Raw genomic sequence first — 24,133 nt, forward strand, 5'->3', positions numbered from 1 at the left:
GAGTTTTATAAAAAAAATTGTTGATGAATTTCTAATGCATAGAATCAACAAGAAAAATGCAAAACTATATGCATCAATCAAGACTCATAATCCACAGGGCTGCAGAGAAACGTATAGGAGAAAGAAACAAAAAATGATAATAAGCTAAAGACACCAAAGGATAAGGAGCAAGTGCAAGTCCATGAGCTACAATATTGAAGGCACTGATACATACATTACAATCGGCTCTGCGGATGCCACAGTGCCCCCTGTATTGTACATAGATCTACGCGGAAGCCTCATATCCACCGTTTTACGATTTATGTTCCGGGTTATTCCAGGAGAGCAGCTGCCCGTCGCAGTGATACAGAGCTCAGAGCCGGTAATCTCTGAAAGTAGAAGTCAGCCCAGGGAATAAATGGAAGTTTGTAAATGACAACTAAATTATAACTTCCTGAGAAAGCTGTGTGCACAGCGACCAGAAGAGAGGGGGAGAGGGACAGCCAGAGATGCTCCTATCTCTGTGACCTTGCATGGGGTTTTCTGCAGCTTCTCAAATATTAACTCACTGACTGCTGACGAAAGATGAAGAGTGTTTACCACCAACGGCAGAATCCGCAGTATTACCCACAAGTGTCAGTGTCATTATCCTGTACCCACAAGTGTCAGTGTCATTATCCTGTACCCACAAGTGTCAGTGTCATTATCCTGTACCCACAAGTGTCAGTGTCATTATCCTGTACCCCAAGTGTCAGTGTCATTATCCTGTACCCACAAGTGTCAGTGTCATTATCCTGTACCCACAAGTGTCAGTGTCATCATCCTGTACCCCAAGTGTCAGTGTCATTATCCTGTACCCCAAGTGTCAGTGCCATTATCCTGTACCCCTAGTGTCAGTGTCATTATCCTGTACCCACAAGTGTCAGTGTCATTATCCTGTACCCACAAGTGTCAGTGTCATTATCCTGTACCCCAAGTGTCAGTGTCATTATCCTGTACCCACAAGTGTCAGTGTCATTATCCTGTACCCACAAGTGTCGGTGTCATTATCCTGTACCCACAAGTGTCAGTGTCATTATCCTGTACCCCAAGTGTCGGTGCCATTATCTTGTACCCCTAGTGTCAGTGTCATTATCCTGTCCCCCAAGTGTCAGTGTCATTATCCTGTACCCACAAGTGTCGGTGTCATTATCCTGTAGCCCAAGTGTCAGTGTCATTATCCTGTACCCCAAGTGTCAGTGTCATCATCCTGTACCCCAAGTGTCAGTGTCATCATCCTGTACCCCAAGTGTCAGTGTCATCATCCTGTACCCCAAGTGTCAGTGCCATTATCCTGTACCCCTAGTGTCAGTGTCATTATCCTGTCCCCCAAGTGTCAGTGTCATTATCCTGTACCCACAAGTGTCGGTGTCATTATCCTGTAGCCCAAGTGTCAGTGTCATCATCCTGTACCCCAAGTGTCAGTGTCATCATCCTGTACCCCAAGTGTCAGTGTCATTATCCTGTACCCCAAGTATCAGTGCCATTATCCTGTACCCCTAGTGTCAGTGTCATTATCCTGTACCCACAAGTGTCGGTGTCATTATCCTGTACCCACAAGTGTCAGTGTCATTATCCTGTACCCCAAGTGTCGGTGCCATTATCTTGTACCCCTAGTGTCAGTGTCATTATCCTGTCCCCCAAGTGTCAGTGTCATTATCCTGTACCCACAAGTGTCGGTGCCATTATCCTGTACCCCTAGTGTCAGTGTCATTATCCTGTCCCCCAAGTGTCAGTGTCATTATCCTGTACCCCGAGTGTCAGTGTCATTATCCTGTACCCACAAGTGTCAGTGTCATTATCCTGTACCCCGAGTGTCTGTGCCATTAGTCTGTACCCCGAGTGTCAGTGTCATTATCCTGTACCCCAAGTGTCAGTGTCATTATCCTGTACCCCAAGTGTCAGTGTCATTATCCTGTACCCACAAGTGTCAGTGTCATTATCCTGTACCCCAAGTGTAAGTGCCATTATCCTGTACCCCAAGTGTCAGTGTCATTATCCTGTACCCCGATTGTCAGTGTCATTATCCTGTACCCCAAGTGTCAGTGTCATTATCCTGTACCCCAAGTGTCAGTGTCATTATCCTGTACCCCGAGTGTCTGTGCCATTAGTCTGTACCCCAAGTGTCAGTGTCATTATCCTGTACCCCGAGTGTCAGTGTCATTATCCTGTACCCCAAGTGTCAGTGTCATTATCCTGTACCCCAAGTGTCAGTGCCATTATCCTGTACCCCAAGTGTCAGTGTCATTATCCTGTACCCCGAGTGTCAGTGTCATTATCCTGTACCCCTAGTGTCAGTGTCATTATCCTGTAGCCCAAGTGTCAGTGTCATTATCCTGTACCCCTAATGTCAGTGTCATTATCCTGTACCCCTAGTGTCAGTGTCATTATCCTGTACCCCGAGTGTCAGTGTCATTATCCTGTACCCCAAGTGTCAGTGTCATTATCCTGTACCCCAAGTATCAGTGTCATTATCCTGTACCCCAAGTGTCAGTGTCATTATCCTGTACCCCAAGTGTCAGTGTCATTACCCTGCACCCCAAGTGTCAGTGTCATTATCCTGCACCCCAAGTGTCAGTGTCATTATCCTGTACCCCAAGTGTCAGTGTCATTATCCTGTACCCCAAGTGTCAGTGTCATTATCCTGTACCCCAAGTGTCAGTGTCATTATCCTGTACCCCAAGTGTCAGTGTCATTATCCTGTACCCACAAGTGTCAGTGTCATTATCCTGTACCCCAAGTGTAAGTGCCATTATCCTGTACCCCAAGTGTCAGTGTCATTATCCTGTACCCCGATTGTCAGTGTCATTATCCTGTACCCCAAGTGTCAGTGTCATTATCCTGTACCCCAAGTGTCAGTGTCATTATCCTGTACCCCGAGTATCAGTGTCATTATCCTGTACCCCAAGTGTCAGTGTCATTATCCTGTACCCCAAGTGTCAGTGTCATTATCCTGTACCCCAAGTGTCAGTGTCATTATCCTGTACCCCAAGTGTCAGTGTCATTATCCTGTACCCCAAGTGTCAGTGCCATTATCCTGTACCCCAAGTGTCAGTGTCATTATCCTGTACCCACAAGTGTCAGTGCCATTATCCTGTACCCCAAGTGTCAGTGTCATTATCCTGTACCCCGAGTGTCAGTGTCATTATCCTGTACCCCGAGTGTCAGTGTCATTATCCTGTTCCCCAAGTGTCAGTGTCATTATCCTGTACCCCAAGTGTCAGTGTCATTATCCTGTACCCCAAGTGTCAGTGTCATTATCCTGTACCCCGAGTGTCAGTGTCATTATCCTGTACCCCGAGTGTCAGTGTCATTATCCTGTTCCCCAAGTGTCAGTGCCATTATCCTGTACCCCAAGTGTCAGTGCCATTATCCTGTACCCCAAGTGTCAGTGTCATTATCCTGTACCCCAAGTGTCAGTGTCATTATCCTGTACCCCGAGTGTCAGTGTCATTATCCTGTACCCCGAGTGTCAGTGTCATTATCCTGTACCCCAAGTGTCAGTGCCATTATCCTGTACCCCAAGTGTCAGTGTCATTATCCTGTACCCACAAGTGTCAGTGTCATTATCCTGTACCCCAAGTGTCAGTGTCATTATCCTGTACCCCAAGTGTCAGTGTCATTATCCTGTACCCGGAGTGTCAGTGTCATTATCCTGTACCCACAAGTGTCAGTGCCATTATCCTGTACCCCAAGTGTCAGTGTCATTATCCGGTACCCACAAGTGTCAGTGCCATTATCCTGTACCCCAAGTGTCAGTGTCATTATCCTGTACCCCGAGTGTCAGTGTCATTATCCTGTACCCCCGAGTGTCAGGGTCATTATCCTGTACCCCAAGTGTCAGTGTCATTATCCTGTACCCACAAGTGTCAGTGTCATTATCCTGTACCCCAAGTATCAGTGTCATTATCCTGTACCCCAAATGTCAGTGCCATTATCCTGTACCCCGAGTGTCAGAGCCATTATTCTGCATCCACAAGTGCCAGTGCCATCATCATGGACCCAAAGTGTCAGTGTCATTATCATCTACCCCCAAGTGTCAGTGTCATTATCCTTCACTAAACATTTTGATAACTGATAAAATTAAACTATCACTTCTATTTTTGAAAGTATACATACTTTGCAGAATTGTACACACGTTTCTAAAACTTTTGCACACTACTGTACTTTGTTAAAAAATTTAAATAAGCTTCTTTTTCCACTTATGAGGCACTTCACCTCTCCTGCCTCCTAAAATTCATCTTGATGAAAATAAAGGTACCGTCACACTCAGCGACGCTGCGGCGATATAGACAACGAGCCGATCGCTGGAGCGTCGCTGTTTAGGTCGCTGTAGAGACGTCAAACACAGCAGCTCCAGAACGATGCAGGAGCGATCCAGTGACGTAACGAAGACTCACTTCTCGTTCTCGCTGGTTGTTAGCTCCATGTCAAACAGCCGGAGTGTACCGATCCGACACACATCTAGGTGCCCTATGCTCGTTGCTGGCATCGTTGCCTTTGCTGTCAAACATGACGATACACGCCGACATGGCGACGAAATAAAGTTCTGGACTTCTAGCTCCGACCAGCGATGGCACAGTGGGATCCAGATCTCTGCTGCGTGTCAGACACAACGAGATCGCTATCCAGGACGCTGCAATGTCACGGATTGTTGTCCTTCTCTTTTCAAAATTGCTGAGTGTGACAGTACCTTAAAGGTACCTTCACACATAACGATATCGTTAACGATATCATTGCTTTTTGTGACGTAGCAACGGTATCGTTAAGGAAATCGTTCTGTGTGACAGCGACCAACGATCACGCCCCTGCTGGGAGATCGTTGGTCGCTGAGGAAAGTCCAGAACTTTATTTCGTCGCTGGACTCCCTGCAGACATCGCTGGATCGGCGTGTGTGACACCGATCCAGCGATGTCTTCACTGGTAACCAGGGTAAACATCGGGTTACTAAGCGCAGGGCCGCGCTTAGTAACCCGATGTTTACCCTGGTTACCAGCGTAAAAGTAAAAAAAACAAACACTACATACTTACCTACCGCTGTCTGTCCCCGGCGCTCAGCTTCTCTGCACTCCTCCTGCACTGGCTGTGAGCGTCGGTCAGCCGGAAAGCACAGCGGTGACGTCACCGCTCTGCTTTCCGGCCGCTGTGCTCACACAGTGCAGGAGGAGTGCAGAGAAGCTGAGCACCGGGGACAGACAGCGGTAGGTAAGTATGTAGTGTTTGTTTTTTTACTTTTACGCTGGTAACCAGGGTAAACATCGGGTTTCTAAGCGTGGCCCTGCGCTTAGTAACCCGATGTTTACCCTGGTTACCCGGGGACCTCGGGATCGTTGGTCGCTGGAGAGCTGTCTGTGTGACAGCTCTCCAGCGACCAAACAGCGACGCTGCAGCGTCGCTGAGTGTGAAGGTACCTTAAGACAGACTGCCAGCTCACTGAGGGATCAGATTACAGCTGGCCCTTGAAGTTAGGGGAGGGGGCCAGAGTGATAGCTATTCAAACACAAATGGAGTTGGGTGCAAATACTTTGAGTAAAGGTACCGTCACATTAAGCGACGCTGCAGCGATATAGACAACGAGCCGATCGCTGCAGCGTCGCTGTTTAGGTTGTTAGGAGACGTCAAACACAGGCAACAGCAGAACGATGCAGGAGCGATCCAGTGACGTACTTATCTTTCTCGCTGGTTGTTGCTCCATGAAAAACCATTGTAGGTATCGTTGCTTTTGCTGTCAAACATGACGAATCACACTGACCTGACGACCAAATAAAGTTCCGGACTTTCAGCGACGACCAGCGATGTCACAGCAGGATCCTGATCGCTGCTGCGTGTCAAACACAACGAGATCGCTATCCAGGACGCTGCAACGTCACGGATCGTTGTCGTTCTCGTTGGAAAGTTGTTCAGTGTGAAGTGTTGTGAATTCTGTTGTCGAACTCCCTCCTGTGGTCGTGAATGGTACTTCGGCGAGTTCTGTCTATGGGCTCCCTCTGGTGGCTGTGAGTGAAGCTGCTGCTTCTGAGGTTCCTTACACAGGTGACGTGGTTTATCCTTTGGTTGGCTTCTCTATTTAAGTCCACTCAGATCGTTACTCCATGCCAGCTGTCAATGTTTTAGCATTGGTTCAGTTCGCTCCTGGATCTGCCTGGTGACCTGTCTTCTCCTGCAGAAGCTAAGTTCCTTATTGTTATTTTTGCTCATTGTTTCTTTGTCCAGCTGGTTATCCTGATTTTGTCTTGCTAGCTGGAAGCTCTGGGATGCAGAGTGGCACCCCGCACCGTGAGTCGGTGCGGAGGACCCTTTTGCACACTCTGCGTGGTCTTTTGTAGGTTTTTGTGCTGACCGCAAAGATTCCTTTCCTATCCTCTGTCTATTTAGTAAGTCTGGCCTCCCTTTGCTGAAACCTATTTCATTTCTGCGTTTGTGACTTTCATCTTTACTCACAGTCATTATATGTGGGGGGCTGCCTATTCCTTTGGGGAATTTCTCTGAGGCAAGGTAGGCTTTATTTTCTATCTCTAGGGCTAGCTAGCTCTGAGGCTGTGACGAGGCGCCTAGGGAGCGTCAGGAGCGCTCCACGGCTATTTTTAGTGTGTGCGATAGGATTAGGGCTTGCGGTCAGCAGAGCTCCCACATCCCAGAGCTCATCCTGTATGAGTTTAACTATCAGGTTGGGTGCTCCTAACCACCAGGTCATAACAGTGAAGGTACCTTAAGTTTATTATGTCACCTGGCGCTGGATACATAATTACACTGCTCCATACTGCCATATATAGTTTCTTCTGTCCTTCATGCTGCTGATGCGTTCTCATATTGATCGCATACCAGTGATGATTTCACAGCTACACTGCTCAGTACCGATGTATAATGTGCTTATACAATTGGTGCTTTCTAGTAAGTGTTTATCTCACACCAGTGCTGATTTCATATCTACACTGCTAAGTATTGCTGTATGATATATTTCATACTGTTGATGCTTTCAAGTAAGTGTTTATCTCACACCAGTGCTGATTTCACAACTACACTGCTCAGTATTGCTGTATGTTGTCTTTCACACTGAGCAGGAAAGAGGTGTCATTCAATGCGCTGCTGACGAGAGCTCGATGGCAGGATAAAAATCAAAGAAATTTTATTTTATAGGTTTACAGGTCAACGCATTTCAAAGTTTCACAAGACCTCTTCATCAGGACAAAAACCTGGTGTGAGATAAACACTTACTAGAAAGCATCAGAAGTATGAAAGTGTTTATCTGACATCACTGTTGATTTCACAGCTACACTGCTCAATACTGCTGTCTAAAGTCCTCCATTCTGATGCTGCTTCTGATCATGTACTACATAGAGATATGGAAGCAGGAATCCCTTATATCTTTGTATGGGAAACATCAAGGCAGCTAATTTCCACCCACTAACTCAGAGGACACTCAAAATTAGAGATAGAACCCACAAAGAGGAAAACTGGTGAAAGTGCAGAATACAAGTCACATATAATGGCCCCAGAGATAATTCTTCATGTATCCATCCTGTGGATGTACATATCCTTTTTAATATGAAATGAAAGTCCAGGATTGGACAACCCCTTTAAGTATAACTTTGGGAAAACTCTCTCTCCATCATACACAGCTGTAATCTAACAGAAAAGCGCTATCATGAACAATCAACACCTCGGCCCGCAACTTTTTATTATACTCTTCTCACATTATTTATTCCCAGATTTACATTAGTCGAAGTCTTAAATATATAACAAGTCATTAGCATTTAATATCCTTTGTGCACCCACTCCCCAAAGGCAGGAGATCTCACCCTGACACCCCACCTTCGTATGGTTACTGTGTGGTTGTGATATTTACATATCAGTCAATAATTAGATTCCATTTACACCACAGCTCTGCGCACGTTCTCCGTCACTCCAGCTCTTTGTTGGAGCAAATTATAATTCACAGTCAGCAGATAAATTACCATAACTTCCCTAAGAAATATAGGTCAAGGGTAATGGAGGATTCTCAGCAGGCAGGTCTGAAGCTCCTCCAGCAGAAAGTGCAAGCCCCATGTAGGAGGAAACTGCTCAAATACTCCAGAATTGCATAAACATCACGTCCCTAATTCATTGCTCCACAATTTGTATTTGTTCAAGTGCTGTCATAGTGCTGTGCCCACCCGATGACATGATGGCACTGGTCATATTGCAATAGAGGATCTTAAGAGAATCCGTGTCTCCAGAAAATGGCCAATTTCTTAAATAAGTTTTTAGGTTAAACATTTTTTTTATACAAATCACTGTATACAAAATATCCTGAAATTAAATATGAGGAGAACTTGAGTCATAATGTATCTCAAAATATAAATATTCTATTAAGGGTAGATATTTACCACAGACTAAATACAAATACATATAATAGGATATGATAAAATAGTGTGATCCCAAAAAGAGAGTAGTAACAGTCACAGGGTGGATCAGGACAAAATAGTATGCTATATAATTGCATACACATGTAGAAAACATTGCACATAAACAATGTAACTTAAACAGGTAGGGCAATCAGTTAGTCACTTGTTTGTACCAAGACTAATCAGTTCCACCTATAACTATCACCATGTTTAGTGCTAGCATGCATTGCTAAAAACAATTACAATGTATCAGACATAAGTAGCATAAGGCTAGGTTCACACTGCGTTAGTGCAGTCCATTCAACACATCCATGTAGTGAAAAGAGAACAAAACGTGGCAACACTCACCGAGCCTGTGGTAGGAATTCGTCTTTATTGCAGCATGCGTACACGTATCTTCACGGCACAGGGGAGTGGAACAAGAGGTGAGCAGGGAAGGGACGACGGCCGTTTCACGCCAACACCGGCGCTTCTACGGGCGTTATGCCGCGGTGTAACGTAGTCTGTTAAACGGGTCACACTAACGCAGTTGTCCACGATGTGACCGCAAACCCGACGTACGTTTCGCGAGTATAAAGACTCGCTTCCCCCTTGTCAGAGCTCACCTCCTCCTCCTGCACAATGACCGAGAACACCTCTATATACAGTAGATAACACAGGATCCACCATTCACAATAGGTGATATCACAGCTCACCTCCTCCTCCTGTACAATGACTGATAACACCCCTATATACAGTAGATAACACAGGATCCACCTCCTCCTCCTGTACAATGACTGATAATACCTCTATATACAGTAGATAACACAGGATCCACCATTCACAATAGGTGGTATCACAGCTCACCTCCTCCTCCTGTACAATGACTGATAATACCTCTATATACAGTAGATAACACAGGATCCACCATTCACAATAGGTGATGTCACAGCTCACCACCTCCTCCTCCTGTACAATGGCTGATAACACTTCTATATACAGTAGATAACACAGGATCCACCATTCACAATAGGTGATGTCACAGCTCACCTCCTCCTCCTGTACAATGACTGATAACACATCTATATGCAGCGCCCCAGGGTCCAGGTCATTGCAGTAATGTCATTCTTCCACCAGGGGGAGTGATGTTACGTCTGAAGGCAATAAAGGAGATCACTTTACCAGGTATCACAAACCACACAACACACTTCACACTCCAGTCCACCAGGGGCAGCTATGCTCCTATTTAGTAGGGCACTCTTCACAATTAGGTAAAACTAGTGGTCTGGATAGGAAGTTAGGCAGAAGCGAGCTGGGCTTCACCCAGTGAGCTGCTATCTGAGCTCCACTCAGGTAGTGGGTCCCTGACAGGGGTGGGATCCTGTCAGAGGCCTAGACAGAAGGCCACGGAGCTGCGTCGGCCCGACGTGCGGCAGCATCCTAAGAAAGAGACATTGAAGGAGAATTGTGTTGCAGAGAGTGAGAAACGAAGTCATAGCAAAAGGAGAGGAAACCATAAGGAGTTCTGCCCAGTAAAAGGCTGCCTCCTTTCTGAGGCACAGGATCCGGTAGCCAGAACACCGAGGGTGTCTTCGTCTCCAAGCCTGGCTCCAGAGACCGGCAGGACAGCTAATTCCATATTAGTTGCCCGACCTTTACCCAGGAGGCACGGTGGCAACTGTGGAGGCCGGGGTATCCTAGAGCTCCTGTCAAAAGCCTCAGGCCATCAGTCATACGGGTTGTTCCTATCCATCTGGGAGACAGAGAGAGAAAGACATAACATCTAGAACACCAACAACAGTTGTGAGGACCTTATGAGAAGCTTAGCAGTAAGGTACTACAACATCCAGGCGCTAGAGGAAGGCTACTGATTTCCACCTGGATAAGGGGACTCTGGATTTGCCTTCAGACCAGCCGGATTCTGCCTGCCCTGTGATCTGGTGCTCTGGACTGTGGACGCTGAAGCCTTCAGTAAGGTAAAGAGACTGCAACCTTGTGTCCTCGTTCTTCACTGCGCCTCACATCATCCACTATTCACCATCTCCACACTGGGAAGCCCTGGGGACATCCTTCATCTGTGGGAAGGTATACCATCTAGCTGCCATAACATCACCCCGGCAGACCCCTAAGCAGCGTCGGTCACCCTGACCGAATACCACAGGTGGCGTCACAAACATTATCCCTTTAAAGACCTTTCCCCCCTTTTATCAACAGACTCCCCTTTAGCCACGGATCGGGTCAGCCACCGTGACATCCCCCTTAAGAACCGAAGGGCCCGGCTCCGAGTACCCCACTGCCCTAACGGGGGCGGTCCATATATACAGTAGGTAACACAGGATCCACCATTCACAATAGGTGATGTCACAGCTCACCTCCTCCTCCTCCTGTACAATGACTGATAACACCCCTATATACAGTAGATAACACAGGATCCACCATTCACAATAGGTGATGTCACAGCTCACCTCCTCCCCCTCCTGTGTTTCGCTCACATATGATTACCTAGCATGGCTTTCACAAGTGTTATCATCCAGCTTTACCAGAATCTGATTTTGCTCAGAAAACAAATATCAAGGACTAAGAACTTTATTATTTATGGGTAACAGCAGTCGTTGAGAATTAAGCTTCCTTTAAGATGGAAGGTCATTTCTGTACTCTCTTTGTTACATTGTATCTAATAGGATTATTGGATTACCCAGAGTATTACATTCGACCAATGCTGAAGATTATAATTGGAAGATTACTAGCTTTGCTACATAAAAAAAATGAAAAGAAAAAGAAAAAAGAACTTTTAACAACTTTATTAACAAAAATGAAGGGAAAAAAAATCCTAAAAATGCCAGCGTCATTCATCCGTGAACCCTTCATATAACCATTAAGAGGAAAACAAGCGCACAGTGATTGTGGAAAGCTCTGAGCCCGCTGATTGTATAATTCATATGTCAAATCAAATCTCAATATTATTGCAGCTCCATTACGGCAGGTTGGGGGTAAGTAATCCTTCCATTATTATAGGTGGATTTATAAGGAACCCAAGTGACATTTAGTTAGAAATGGACTTGAGAAAAAAAAACGATAGATTATAACCTCTGGCTGCTGCCGCAATCCGAACAGTGCAATGCCATGAATCAGATCAGATTTAAAGGAGACCTGACCGCTAATTAAAGAGCAGAATTCCTGCCTGCTTACCTGGGAGACCGATCACAAGCCCCAAACTGCATTATCCTAAGTGCCGAAATTACGTGTCCAGTGTCCTCCAGCTGGGGGTTCAGAGATGGCCTCTGCCTCCAGCATGGATGCGTGGCAAGCAATGCAATGTGGGCAGGTAGTCCATGATGCTGCAGACGATGATCCTGTGATCTATTATTTACTTTAATTGCTTATGTAGCATCATGATATACCGCAGCGCTTTGCAGACATTATCATCGCTGTCACCATTGGGGCTCACTAATGAAATTCCCTATCAGGATGTATTTGGAGTGTGGGAAGAAACCAGAGAACCCAGAAGAAACCCATGCAAACATCGGGAGAACATACAAACTCCTGTCAGTCGTCCTTGGTTGGATTTGAACCCAGGACTTGAGAGCTGAAAAGCAACAGTGCTGACCACTGAGCCACCATGCTAAACACTGTGCCATCATGGTAACTACTGAGCCACCGAGCTAACTACTGAGCCACCCTACTAACCACCGAGCCTCTGTTCTAACCACTGAGCAACAGTGCTAACCACTGAGCCACCCTACTGACAACTGAGCCACTAGTCTAACTGCACCACCCAACTAACCACTGGGCCACAGTGTTAACCACTGAGCCACAGTGTTAACCACTGAGACACCCTAACCACTGATCAACTATTCTAACCACTGCGCCACCTAACTAACCACTGAGCAACAGTGCTAACCACTGAATCACCCTACTAACCACTGAGCAACAGTGCTAACCACTGAGCCACTCAACTAACCACTGAGCCGCAGTGCTAACCACTGAGCCACAACGTTGCTCCTATTACATAAGGACCCTTTTGAGCTTAAAAAACTGCTCCAGCTACAAACATCATTTTAGAGCTTATCTTGATTTAATGCCGAAAAGCTTTGCAAACGCTTTACATATCATGTCCTTTTCTAGATTTGTATCATGTCCTCTTCTCCAGTTACTTTCAAAGCTGCGGTAGGATTTTATCTGTACAGTGCCACCTGAGTTTCCAGAACATAGTTCAGCAGATTGCAGATTGTGTTGTGTTTTCAAGCACAACTAACAACATTTTAAATGCAGCTTTGGATGTGACCAGAGAGGCAGTTATAAGCTTTCTCATGAGGCACTTAGGATGTTTGATACATTTAAGCAGAGGAGTGACACCACCCTTGACTCCGCCTAGAGCCACACCCCTGCTCAGTGTTCCTCTTTTGATTGGGTACAAGTTACTCGGGGGTGTTCCCTAATGTTCCCTTTGGCCATTGATGCCATTTTTTTCCTCTAGATTTGGCACAATCTGACAAAGTTTGTATAATCCGCCTGCGGCCGACATCCAGAAGACACCAAGTTAGACTGAACCGAGCAGCTGGAACTTGCAGAATTCTGTCGACATTTGCATTCCATCCGAATCCTCCCCTCAAAAATCCAGATCCATTCCACAAGGACAATTAAAAAAAAAAAAGTGACCACCAAACATCATGCAAATGATGCTGCTGCTAAATAATGAGAACTCAGGAATACAAAAATAAAATGCTTTGCCTCTCATTGATGGTTGCTCTGAGCCTGAACGTGGCTCCATAAACATCATCCCCTCAGGAAGGGCTCTAAACGGAGCTGACATAATTAAAAGAAGAAATTCTGTTTCGGTGATGCACCACTAATCACAATATCAGTGCAGGCATTTGGCATCGGCAGCACCAGCCCTGGAAGGAAACAGAAGGCGCGGGGGTCTCGGCGGACCGTACCCCATCTGAAGCAGCATAAGAGGAGAGGATGTAGTGAGCAAAGCGGGTCATTTATGCAGCGCAGTTCAGTAATAGTAAGCAGCTCTCAGCTATAGTGCCGACGTTCTGCAATGCTTGCGGTTCATGAAGTGGATACATTGTATTCTTCAGATCGCTACTGCACATGAAAAAATATACTGACACATAAGACAATGTAACGACACTGCAGCGAGCCACAATCTAGTCTGCAAGCCAAAGACATTGTGCAACCCCAGTGCAGAGTCTGTACCCAGGTCCTCACCCCCTAGCACAATGGCGGAGACAGACAGAAGAGACCCCTCTGCAAGAACAATATATGCCCCCTTCACAGTCCAATAGCTCATCATAATGCACTCCTTAATGTATCGGTGCCCCTTTTTATTTATTTTAGTTTTATAAATTTCTACAATTAGTTTTCTTAAAGCGACACTATCAGCACAGAATGACTGTTCAAACCAAGCACAGGCGTTCGGTGCACCCCTGGTGTGGCCAAACATTTCAGTGCACCTTCTCATCTATTAAGTTTTCCATCTTTCTCCGTCCATTTCTGGCTCTATAAAGCCAGAGCTGTCAATCAATTAAGATGATGGGTGGTGGTAGAGGGAAGCAAAGTTAGTGGGAAGTTGCAGTGAAATGTTTGGGCACACCAAGGGTGAACCAAGCACCTGTGCTTGGTTTGAACAGTCAATACGTGCTGAAGAGACCAAGTACAATTATACTGTAGCCAGCACAGACCTTTATTGGGTGGATTTGTAACTATTAAATTAGTAACATATGATCTGGGAACTATTTCATAGGTTTTATGAATTTTCACATGATGCAGTTAAAGGGTTAACCAGTTTATAAATACCATTTTTATTTACCTTTTTGGACAATTCTGACTTAAAGGAGTTGTCCTATTGTCTTTCTGCAGGAGTGCACCGATTCTCTGCCTCCCGGCTTGCTACTCATCAGGGGACGGTGCGCTCCAGAAGATTAACATTTTGGACAAGCGGTATGAATGTACGCTCTCCGATGCGGCAAGCAGAGGCAGTTTTGCCTATGTAGATCTTGAGGAGCCCAGAGGGACTGACAGTGGCCGGATCCAGCAATCTGGCCAGCTTCAGAGCAGCACTTGCAGGCTCTTTAAGGAACAGCTTGTTATCACTATGCTCTTTGCCTAGCAGACCAGCCACCACTAATGGACTGCAGAGTTGGCGGGTAACCTAGGCAATGACCTACACAATTAAAAAACCCTCCTTTCTTGAGAACAGGTAGAAATTTTAGTAAGAGGCTGAGTTTCTCATTTTAGGCCATGTGCACACGTTCAGGTTTTTTCGCGTTTTTTCACACTAAAAATGCTATAAAAACTCATTAAAAACGCATACATTATGCATTCTATCATTTAGAATGCATTCTGCATTGTTTTGTGCACATGGATGCGTTTTTTTCCGCAAAAAAAAAACGCATCGCGGTAAAAAAAAATGAGCATGTTCATTATTTTTGCGGATTTTCTGCGTTTTTCCGCAATTCTATGCATTTGGGAAAAAACGCACCAAAAACGCGTCAAAATCGCGGTAAAAATCGCATGCGGATTTCTGGCAGAAATGTCCGGTTTTTGTCAGGAAAATTTCTGCAAGAAATCCTGACGTGTGCACATACCCTCACAAGAACTTTGCAACGTTTTTATCCATTTAAGAAGATGAGAAACCCCCAGACAATTTCTCTTTCTGGAGGACCTGTCCCCTGTCTGAATTTGGTCATTACTAGTGATGAGCGAGTATACTCGGTACTCGACATTTCCCGAGCACGCTCGGGTGTCCTCCGAGTATTTGTAAGTACTCGGAGATTTAGTTTTCATCACCGCAGCTGAATGATTTACATCTGTTAGCCAGCATAAGTACATGTGGGGGTTGCCTGGTTGCTAGGGAATCCCCACATGTACTTATGCTGGCTAACAGATGTAAATCATTCAGCTGAGGCGATGAAAACTAAATCTCCGAGCACTAAAAAATACTCGGAGGACACCCGAGCGTGCTCGGGAAATCTCGAGTACCGAGTATATTCGCTCATCACTAGTCATTACAATACAAAAACTTTTTTTTTTAAAGTTGCTGGCAAAGAACCTAAAGAAACAAAGGGACCAGAAAAGCGTGAGTAATCATTTGTCTCTGCAGTATAATGATGAAGTAGGTGGATAAAAGGTAGCACCAAATCTTTGCAAACTTCTCAAACTTTTTCAGACTTTTTGCCTTCTTATGCTCTCAAACGTCAACTCTTACATCCCGGGGATAATAAACCCAAGAATTATCAGATTGTCTAATATATAATAGACCAGAGTCTGCTCTTACCTGTGCAGGAAAAATCATCCACGCGTGTGTACCCCGGCAGGCAGTCACATCTATAGGACCCCGGTAAATTAACGCACATTGTATTGGCTTGACAGTAATGCATTTTGGCAGCACATTCATCAATATCTGAAAAACATCAGAAGACGAGAATTATCGGAACCTCCTCATTTCCTGCAGTATTTTTTATCTCAGAGAGTGACCACCAGTCTTGTATCACTGTGTAGATACAAAGACAATCAGATACAATGTGTAAATATTTATCAAAGTTACAGAGAATGATCACAAAAGGAACAAACTTCTCCTTCAGGTGTTTCGTAAACAAATACCACTACAATGTCAACAAAGCAAGAGGAAAAAGTTTTTTCCATACTTATTTTTCCTGCTCTGGCTCAATTTATACAGTATTTTATAGGTTAGAGCAGCAGTTTCTACTTCAGAGCTGCCCTTCATTTTATAACTGGAAGCTGCAAAAGCTTAGGAAAGCTTTCCACACTCTTTCAACAGCCTACAAGTATACCGTACTTTCACTTCTTTCTATAGAAAAGGCCGAAAAAGCTCAATTTAGCATTAGGGTTAAAGAGCTTCCATTTGGGCTTTTTTGGATTTTTTTATGACAAGAACAGAATAGGAACCCATTAAGTCAGTGGGATCCATCAGAATTGCCATCAGACATTACTGCCATGCATTGGCTTCTCCATCCTCACAAGAGAGTAAGGGTATGTGCACAAGTTGCGGTTTTTACTGCGGATCCGCAGCGTTTTTGACGCTGCGGATCCGCATCAGTTTTCCATGTGGTGTACAGTATCATGTTAACCTATGGAAAACAAAAACCGCTGTGCACATGCAGCATGTAAATTCTTTGTGCGGAATCCGCAGCGGTTTAACACCTGCTCCATATTAAAAAAAACGCAGGTGTAAAACCGCAGTAGAATCCGCACAAAAACCGTGGAAAATCTGCAGAAAATCCGCAATAAATCCGCAGGAAAAACGCAGTGATTTTGACCTGCGGAATTATCAAAATCAGTGCGGAAAAATCCGCACACCAGGACGCAGCGTGGGCACATACCCTAAAGATACATTGCTACGAGCATCTGATACTATTTGATTGTCTGGCACCAGTCGAATTAAAGGACGGTTCTATAAATGGCTCCGATCCGCAGCTGTTCCTGAGAACATTACAAGCAGCATATTTTGACTCTCAGGACATTAGAGCGATGCGTTGGTAAAAGTATCTTTAGAGCTGTTTTCCCTCTGAAGGAATGAAGTGTCGCCTTCCATTGATTTACACGTCCTCTATTCTCACAGTGTTACCCAGTATATCAGGAGGCAGATGATCCTGTGAGTGTGAGGAGGAAGCAAATCTCCCCGGGCGCTTTCCTTTCCCTGTTCTCATGGTCACACTTTATAAGCATCACAGTCGCAAAGTCAAAGCTGAATAAACGGCTTTGTTATTTTCTAGTTTTTCATCTCCCTTTGACGAAACAGTGTTAGGAATAATGGGGAGGGTTAACATTAGCGTTAGTGGTGCGGTTAAGGTTAGGGTAAATGGTAAGATCAGTATTACAGTTGGTGGTAATATGTTCATAGTTTAGTGTTTGGGTCAGCGGTTGGAGTTAATGTTATTGTAATGGACAGAAAAGTGTAAAAAGGCTAAAATATTCTCCAGGAAGTCATGGAGTACAGAGCTATATCGTTGTCAATATTGTTGCTAACATAGTCGGTCTAGGTCTCCTGCAGCATAATATGATTATGCTAATCCCACACTCTATTGAGAGGAGTCTACTGATCCTGACCTCTAGCAATAATGTGGTGACACTCCAGACCCTGTCCTCTCATGATCATGAGGGCTCTAGTGACCCTGTCATCTCATGATCATGAGGGCTCTAGTGACCCTGTCCTCTCATGATCATAAGAACTCTACTGACCCTGTCCTCTCATGATCACGAGGACTCTACTGACCCTGTCCTCTCATGATCATGAGGACTCTACTGACCCTGTCCTCTCATGATCATGAGGACTCTACTGACCCTGTCCTCTCATGATCATGAGGGCTCTAGTGACCCTCTCCTCTCATGATCATAAGAACTCTACTGACCCTGTCCTCTGATTATCACGAGGACTCTACTGACCCTGTCCTCTCATGATCATGAGGGCTCTAGTGACCCTGTCCTCTCATGATCATGAGGACTCTACTGACCCTGTCCTCTCATGATCATGAGGACTCTACTGACCCTGTCCTCTCATGATCACGAGGGCTCTAGTGACCCTCTCCTCTCATGATCATAAGAACTCTACTGACCCTGTCCTCTGATTATCACGAGGACTCTACTGACCCTGTCCTCTCATGATCATGAGGGCTCTAGTGACCCTGTCCTCTCATGATCATAAGAACTCTACTGACCCTGTCCTCTGATTATCATGAGGACTCTACTGATTCTGTCCTCTCATGATCATGAGGACTCTACCGATTCTGTCCTCTGTTGATCATCAGAACTCTACTGACCCTGTCCTCTCATGATCATGAGGGCTCTAGTGACCCTGTCCTCTCATGATCATAAGAACTCTACTGACCTTGTTCTCTCATGATCACGAGGACTCTATTGACCCTGTCCTCTCATGATCACGAGGACTCTACTGACCCTGTCTTCTCATGATCATGAGGACTCTACTGATTCTGTCCTCTGTTGATCATCAGAACTCTACTGACCTTGTCCTCTCATGATCATCAGAACTCTACTGACCTTGTCCTCTCATGATCATGAAAACTCTACTGACCCTGTCCTCTCATGTTCATGAGGACTCTACTACTGACCCGGTCCTCTCATGATCATGAGGACTGTAGTGACCCTGTCATCTCATGATCATGAGGACTCTACTGATTCTGTCCTCTGTTGATCATCAGAACTCTACTGACCTTGTCCTCTCATGATCATCAGAACTCTACTGACCCTGTCCTCTCATGATCATGAAAACTCTACTGACCCTGACCTCTCATGTTCATGAGGACTCTACTGACCCGGTCCTCTCATGATCATGAGGACTCTAGTGACCCTGTCATCTCATGATCATGAGGACTCTACTGATCCTGTCTTCTCACGATCATGAGGAATCTACTGATTCTGTCCTCTGTTGATCATCAGAACTCTACTGACCCTGTCGTCTCACGATCATGAGGACTCTAGTGACCCTGTCATCTCATGATCATTAGAACTCTACTGACCCTGTCCTCTCATGATCATGAGGACTCTACTGACCCTGTCTTCTCATGATCATGAGGAATCTACTGATTCTGTCCTCTGTTGATCATCAGAACTCTACTGACCCTGTCCTCTCATGATCATGAGGACTCTAATGACTCTTTCCTCTGATGATCATGAGGACTTTACTGACTGTCCTCTGATAATCAAGAGGACTCTACTGACCCTGTCCTCTCATGATCATGAGGACTCTACTGACTCTGTCCTCTCGAGATAGAAACTGTACTGACCCTGTCCTTTAGTGATAATGAGATGACTTCCAACCCCACCCTTTAATGATAATGTGATGATATAGTGGCTCACCTTGTTCTTTAGTGATGATGAGGTGACTGCACACCCCACCCCCTAATGATGAATGGATAGTTATTACTATAAGGAAAACTTTATATTAAAACTTTATTTAGATAATGCAACTTTCTGACGATACATTTCCTTTTAGGTCGATTTGCTGAGTAGCTTTGAAGAGGATGAGTTATAGTATGGAAATGTTTACTGGGAAAGAGAAAGTTTTAATGAGAAACCAAAACTAACAAAGTGGAAAGCCGCCGCACACAAACAGCAGCATCTCATCCTCGTCAGTATTCCAGGCTTGCGCTACACAACCCTGCGTTTCATTAACATGGGAGGCAGGCCGCCTGCTTTTAATGGGATAACTCAGCGAGGAACTTTAAATCCCTGCAGTGTATTTAATTGTGCTGTCACAGTTCTCACCTGCAGATCCCATTCTTAACCCTCCAAGAAAAATGAAAGCAAACATTCCCTTTCCCTGATCTCCCCAGGGAGGAGGTTGCTTCAAATAGCTTTCATGAGGAGACATTCAGCCCAGACCTGCGTAGCGCAACATTCATGAGCAAGGACGGACGGGCAGATACCGGGGCCCCAACAAATAGGCAGCTCCCGATCCCCCTGCACAATATCAAACAGTTCTAGATTATTACATTCAGCTTTCTTTATGTTAAGTTACAATATCTTGTACAGGATAGTTTGTGGATTAAGTCTGCGCTGCCACAATAATACAGATTCGAATGTAATGAAAAACTCTGGTGGTTCATTCAACGCGTTTCAAGGTCTATCTGACCTCTTCATCAGGAAAATATCACAAAGACAGTTTTTGATTACATTCGAATCTGTATTATTGTGGCAGCGCGGACTTAATCCACAAACTATCCTGTACAACGTCTCTGAGAAGGTCGCGTGGGCGGCCCGTGGATCTGCAGCAGCCGATACGCACATGCTCTTGCTTTATAATATCAGGTGAGCAGCTCCCTGTTAGAAACTGGACTTTATCTGAGGATAAGATTCTATATAGTGCAGATAGAGACCTGGGCACAAATAAGGAAGATGGCGGTGGCATGGGGGGTAGGGTTAGAACAGTTAATAATTTAAGAAAGAATAGAGGTACTGAGAGGAACATCAAGTGCATGTATACTAATGCCAGCGGCCTCGCCAACAAAATGGACGAATTAGAATTAATGTTGTTGGAGCATAATTATGACATGGTGGGGATATCTGAAACGTGGCTGGATGAGAGCCATGACTGGGCTGTTACCTTGCAGGGTTATAGTCTGTTCAGAAATGACCGAATGGATAGGCGAGGGGGAAAGGGTGTGTCTGTATTTAAAATCATCCTTAAAACCCATCCGGCGTGATAATATAGGTGAATCTAATGAAAATGTAGAGTCCCTGCGGGTGGAGATAAGGGGAGGGGGAAAAATAATAAATTACTGATAGGGGTTTGTTCTAAATCTCCAAAAATAATGGAAGCAACGGAGAATATCCTCATAAAGCAAATAGATGAAGCTGCAACTCAAGGAGAAGTCATTATTATGGGGGACTTCAACTACCCTGAAATAGATTGGGGAACAGAAACCTGCAGTTCCAGCAAAGGTAATCGGTTTTTGACAACTATGAGAGACAATTACCTCCGACAACTGGTTAAGGACCCAACAAGAAGGGGGGCGCTGCTAGACCGAATATTAACCAACAGGCCAGACCGCATAGCAAATATAAGGGTTGGGGGTCACTTGGGGAATAGCGATCACAAAATAATAAGTTTTCATGTATCCTTTAATAAGATGTGTATTCTGGGGGTTACAAGGACACTAAACTTCAGGAGGGCAAATTTCCAACAGATGAGAGATGATCTTGGTGCAATTAACTGGGATGATATCCTGAGACATAAAAAAAAACAACAAAGAAAATGGGAGACATTTATTAGCATCCTGGATAGGACCTGTGCACAGTATATACCGTATGGGAATAAACATACTAGAAATAGGAGAAAACCAATATGGCTAAATAGAGCTGTAAGGGGCCCAATAAGTGACAAAAAGAAAGCATTTAGAGAATTAAAGGAAGTAGGTAGTGATGAGGCATTAAATAAATACAAAAAAATTAAATAAATTCTGTAAAAAGCAAATCAAGGCAGCTAAGCTTAACCTCTACTGTGGGTAAAATCATGGAGGGCATTCTAAGGGATGCTATACTGGAGTATCTGAAGAGGAATAACCTCATGACCCAGTATCAGCACGGGTTTACTAGGGACTGTTCATGTCAGACTAATCTGATCAGCTTCTATGAAGAGGTAAGTTCCGGACTGGACCAAGGGAACGCAGTGGACGTAGTGTATATGGACTTTTCAAAAGCTTTTGATACGGTGCCACACAAAAGGTTGATACATAAAATGAGAATAATGGGGATAGGGGAAAATATGTGTAAGTGGGTTGAGAGCTGGCTCAGGGATAGGAAACAAAGGGTGGTTATTAATGGAACACACTCGGACTGGGTAGCGGTTAGCAGTGGGGTACCACAGGGGTCAGTATTGGGCCCTCTTTTTTTAACATATTTATTAATGACCTTGTAGTGGGCATTCAGAGTAGAATTTCAATATTTGCAGATGACACTAAACTCTGCAGGGTAATCAATACAGAGGAGGACAATTTTATATTACAGGATGATTTATGTAAACTAGAAGCTTGGGCTGATAAATGGCAAATGAGCTTTAATGGGGATAAATGTAAGGTCATGCACTTGGGTAGAAGTAGTGAGATGTATAACTAAGTGCTTAATTCTAAAACTCTGGGCAAAACCGTCAAAGAAAAAGACCTGGGTGTATGGGTGGATAACAAACTCATATTCAGTGGCCAGTGTCAGGCAGCTGCTACAAAGGCAAATAAAATAATGGGATGCATTAAAAGAGGCATAGATGCACATGAGGAGAACATAATATTACCTCTATACAAGTCACTTGTTCGACCACACTTAGAATACTGTGCACAGTTCTGGTCTCCGGTGTATAAGAAAGACATAGCTGAACTAGAGCGGGTGCAGAGAAGAGCGACCAAGGTTATTAGAGGACTGGGGGGTCTGCAATACCAAGATAGGTTATTATTACACTTGGGGCTATTTAGTTTGGAAAAACGAAGACTAAGGGGTGATCTTATTTTAATGTATAAATATATGAGGGGACAGTAAAAGACCTTTCTGATGATCTTTTTAATCATAGACCTGAGACAGGGACAAGGGAGCATCCTCTACGACTGGAGGAAAGAAGGTTTAAGCATAATAACAGACGCGGGTTCTTTACTGTAAGAGCAGTGAGACTATGGAACTCTCTGCCGTATGATGTTGTAATGAGTGATTCATTACTTAAATTTAAGAGGGGATTGGATACCTTTCTTGAAAAGTATAATGTTGCAGGGTATATACTAGATTCCTTGATAGAACGTTGATCCAGTGAACTAGTCTAATTGCCGTATGTGGAGTCGGGAAGGAATTTTTTTCCCCAAAGTGGAGCTTACTCTTGCCACATGGTTTTTTTTTTTTTTTTGCTTTCCTCTGGATCAACATGTTAGGGCATGTTAGGTTAGGCTATGGGTTGAACTAGATGGACTTAAAGTCTTCCTTCAACCTTAATAACTATGCTACTATATGTGCTTTTTTGTCTCCCTAATTTACAAGTTACAATATCTATGAGATAAAGCGCTGCTACTCCTAACCCTAAAAAGGGAGACACACATATGTACAGCAACACAATTCATATACATATCACACAGAAATCAGTGCATCATTATCCTGTCCCCCAAGTGTCAGTGTCATTATCATGTACCCCAAGTGTCAGTGTCATTATCCTGTACCCCAAGTGTCAGTGTCATTATCATGTACCCCAAGTGTCAGTGTCATTATCCTGTACCCCAAGTGTCAGTGTCATTATCCTGTCCCCCAAGTGTCAGTGTCATTATCCTGTACCCCGAGTGTCAGTGCCATTATCCTGTACCCCAAGTGTCAGTGTCATTATCCTGTCCCACAAGTGTCAGTGCCATTATCCTGTCCCTCAAGTGTCAGTGCCATTATCCTGTACCCCAAATGTCAGTATCATTATCCTGTACCCACAAGTGTCAGTGTCATAATCTTGTACCCCAAGTACAAGTGCCATCATCCTGTACCTGAAGTGCCAGTGTCATAATCCTGTACCCCAAGTGCCAGTCACCTTATCCTGTACCCCAAGTGTCAGTGTCATTATCCTGTACCCCAAGTGTCAGTGACATTTTCCTGTACCCCAAGTGTCAGTGTCATTATCCTATATCCGAAGTGTCAGTGTCATTATCCTGCACCCCAAGAGTCAGTGACATTATCCTGTATCCCAAGTGTCAGTGTCATTATCCTGTACCCCAAGTGTCAGTGTCATTATCCTGTACCCCAAGTGTCAGTGTCATTATCCTGTACCCCAAGTGTCAGTGTGTCACTGTCCTACAAACCCATTCCTCATTATTTGTCATGCCATCATGGCTCTGCACAGTGGCACATCACTGCTTTATGCATTGTAATTACGGTACATCATTTGCATTGATTCAGTAAGAAAAGGGTTAACACAAGAAATAAACTGTGTCAAAAACAAGTTTCATTGTTAAAACAGTGATAATGGCAGATGTGCAGATGTGATCAGTGCTGGGATAATTGGGAGCATCAGGAGACAGGAGGCAGGATGTTCTGGTAGTACTGACGAGTCTGAAGTTAGAGAAACATGACAGATGATTATATTATGTGACACGTAAAGGGTTAAGCATGCAGGCGGTAAGGGTAAGTACTGTGAGTTGTGATAAGTAGAGACCCTGCTCCATTACAGCTTATGGAGAACGTCAGACCCCACACCAGCCACCCCTATAGATATCAACCCTGTGCGGCCACGTCTGGTTTCCATCTGTGCGCTG

At 44.6% G+C, this 24,133-nt stretch overlaps 1 protein-coding gene across 4 annotated transcripts in view; it reads right to left on the reverse strand.

Moving 5' to 3' along the window:
• The window catches only part of NELL1 (neural EGFL like 1), a 784,159-nt gene that overhangs the window by 300,888 nt on the left and 459,138 nt on the right, over window positions 1-24,133 (reverse strand). For 2 of the 4 annotated variants that reach the window (XM_069738862.1, XM_069738865.1), the window contains exon 13: window positions 15,667-15,792. The exons of the other annotated variants lie outside the window; for them this stretch is intronic. In XM_069738862.1, the coding sequence (XP_069594963.1) occupies window positions 15,667-15,792 (126 nt within the window). The remainder of the gene's footprint in view (window positions 1-15,666; window positions 15,793-24,133) is intronic. 4 annotated transcript variants of the gene reach the window in all.

Source organism: Ranitomeya imitator, chromosome 9 (genome assembly GCF_032444005.1).
Source record: "Ranitomeya imitator isolate aRanImi1 chromosome 9, aRanImi1.pri, whole genome shotgun sequence".
NCBI classification, from domain to species: domain Eukaryota; kingdom Metazoa; phylum Chordata; class Amphibia; order Anura; family Dendrobatidae; genus Ranitomeya; species Ranitomeya imitator.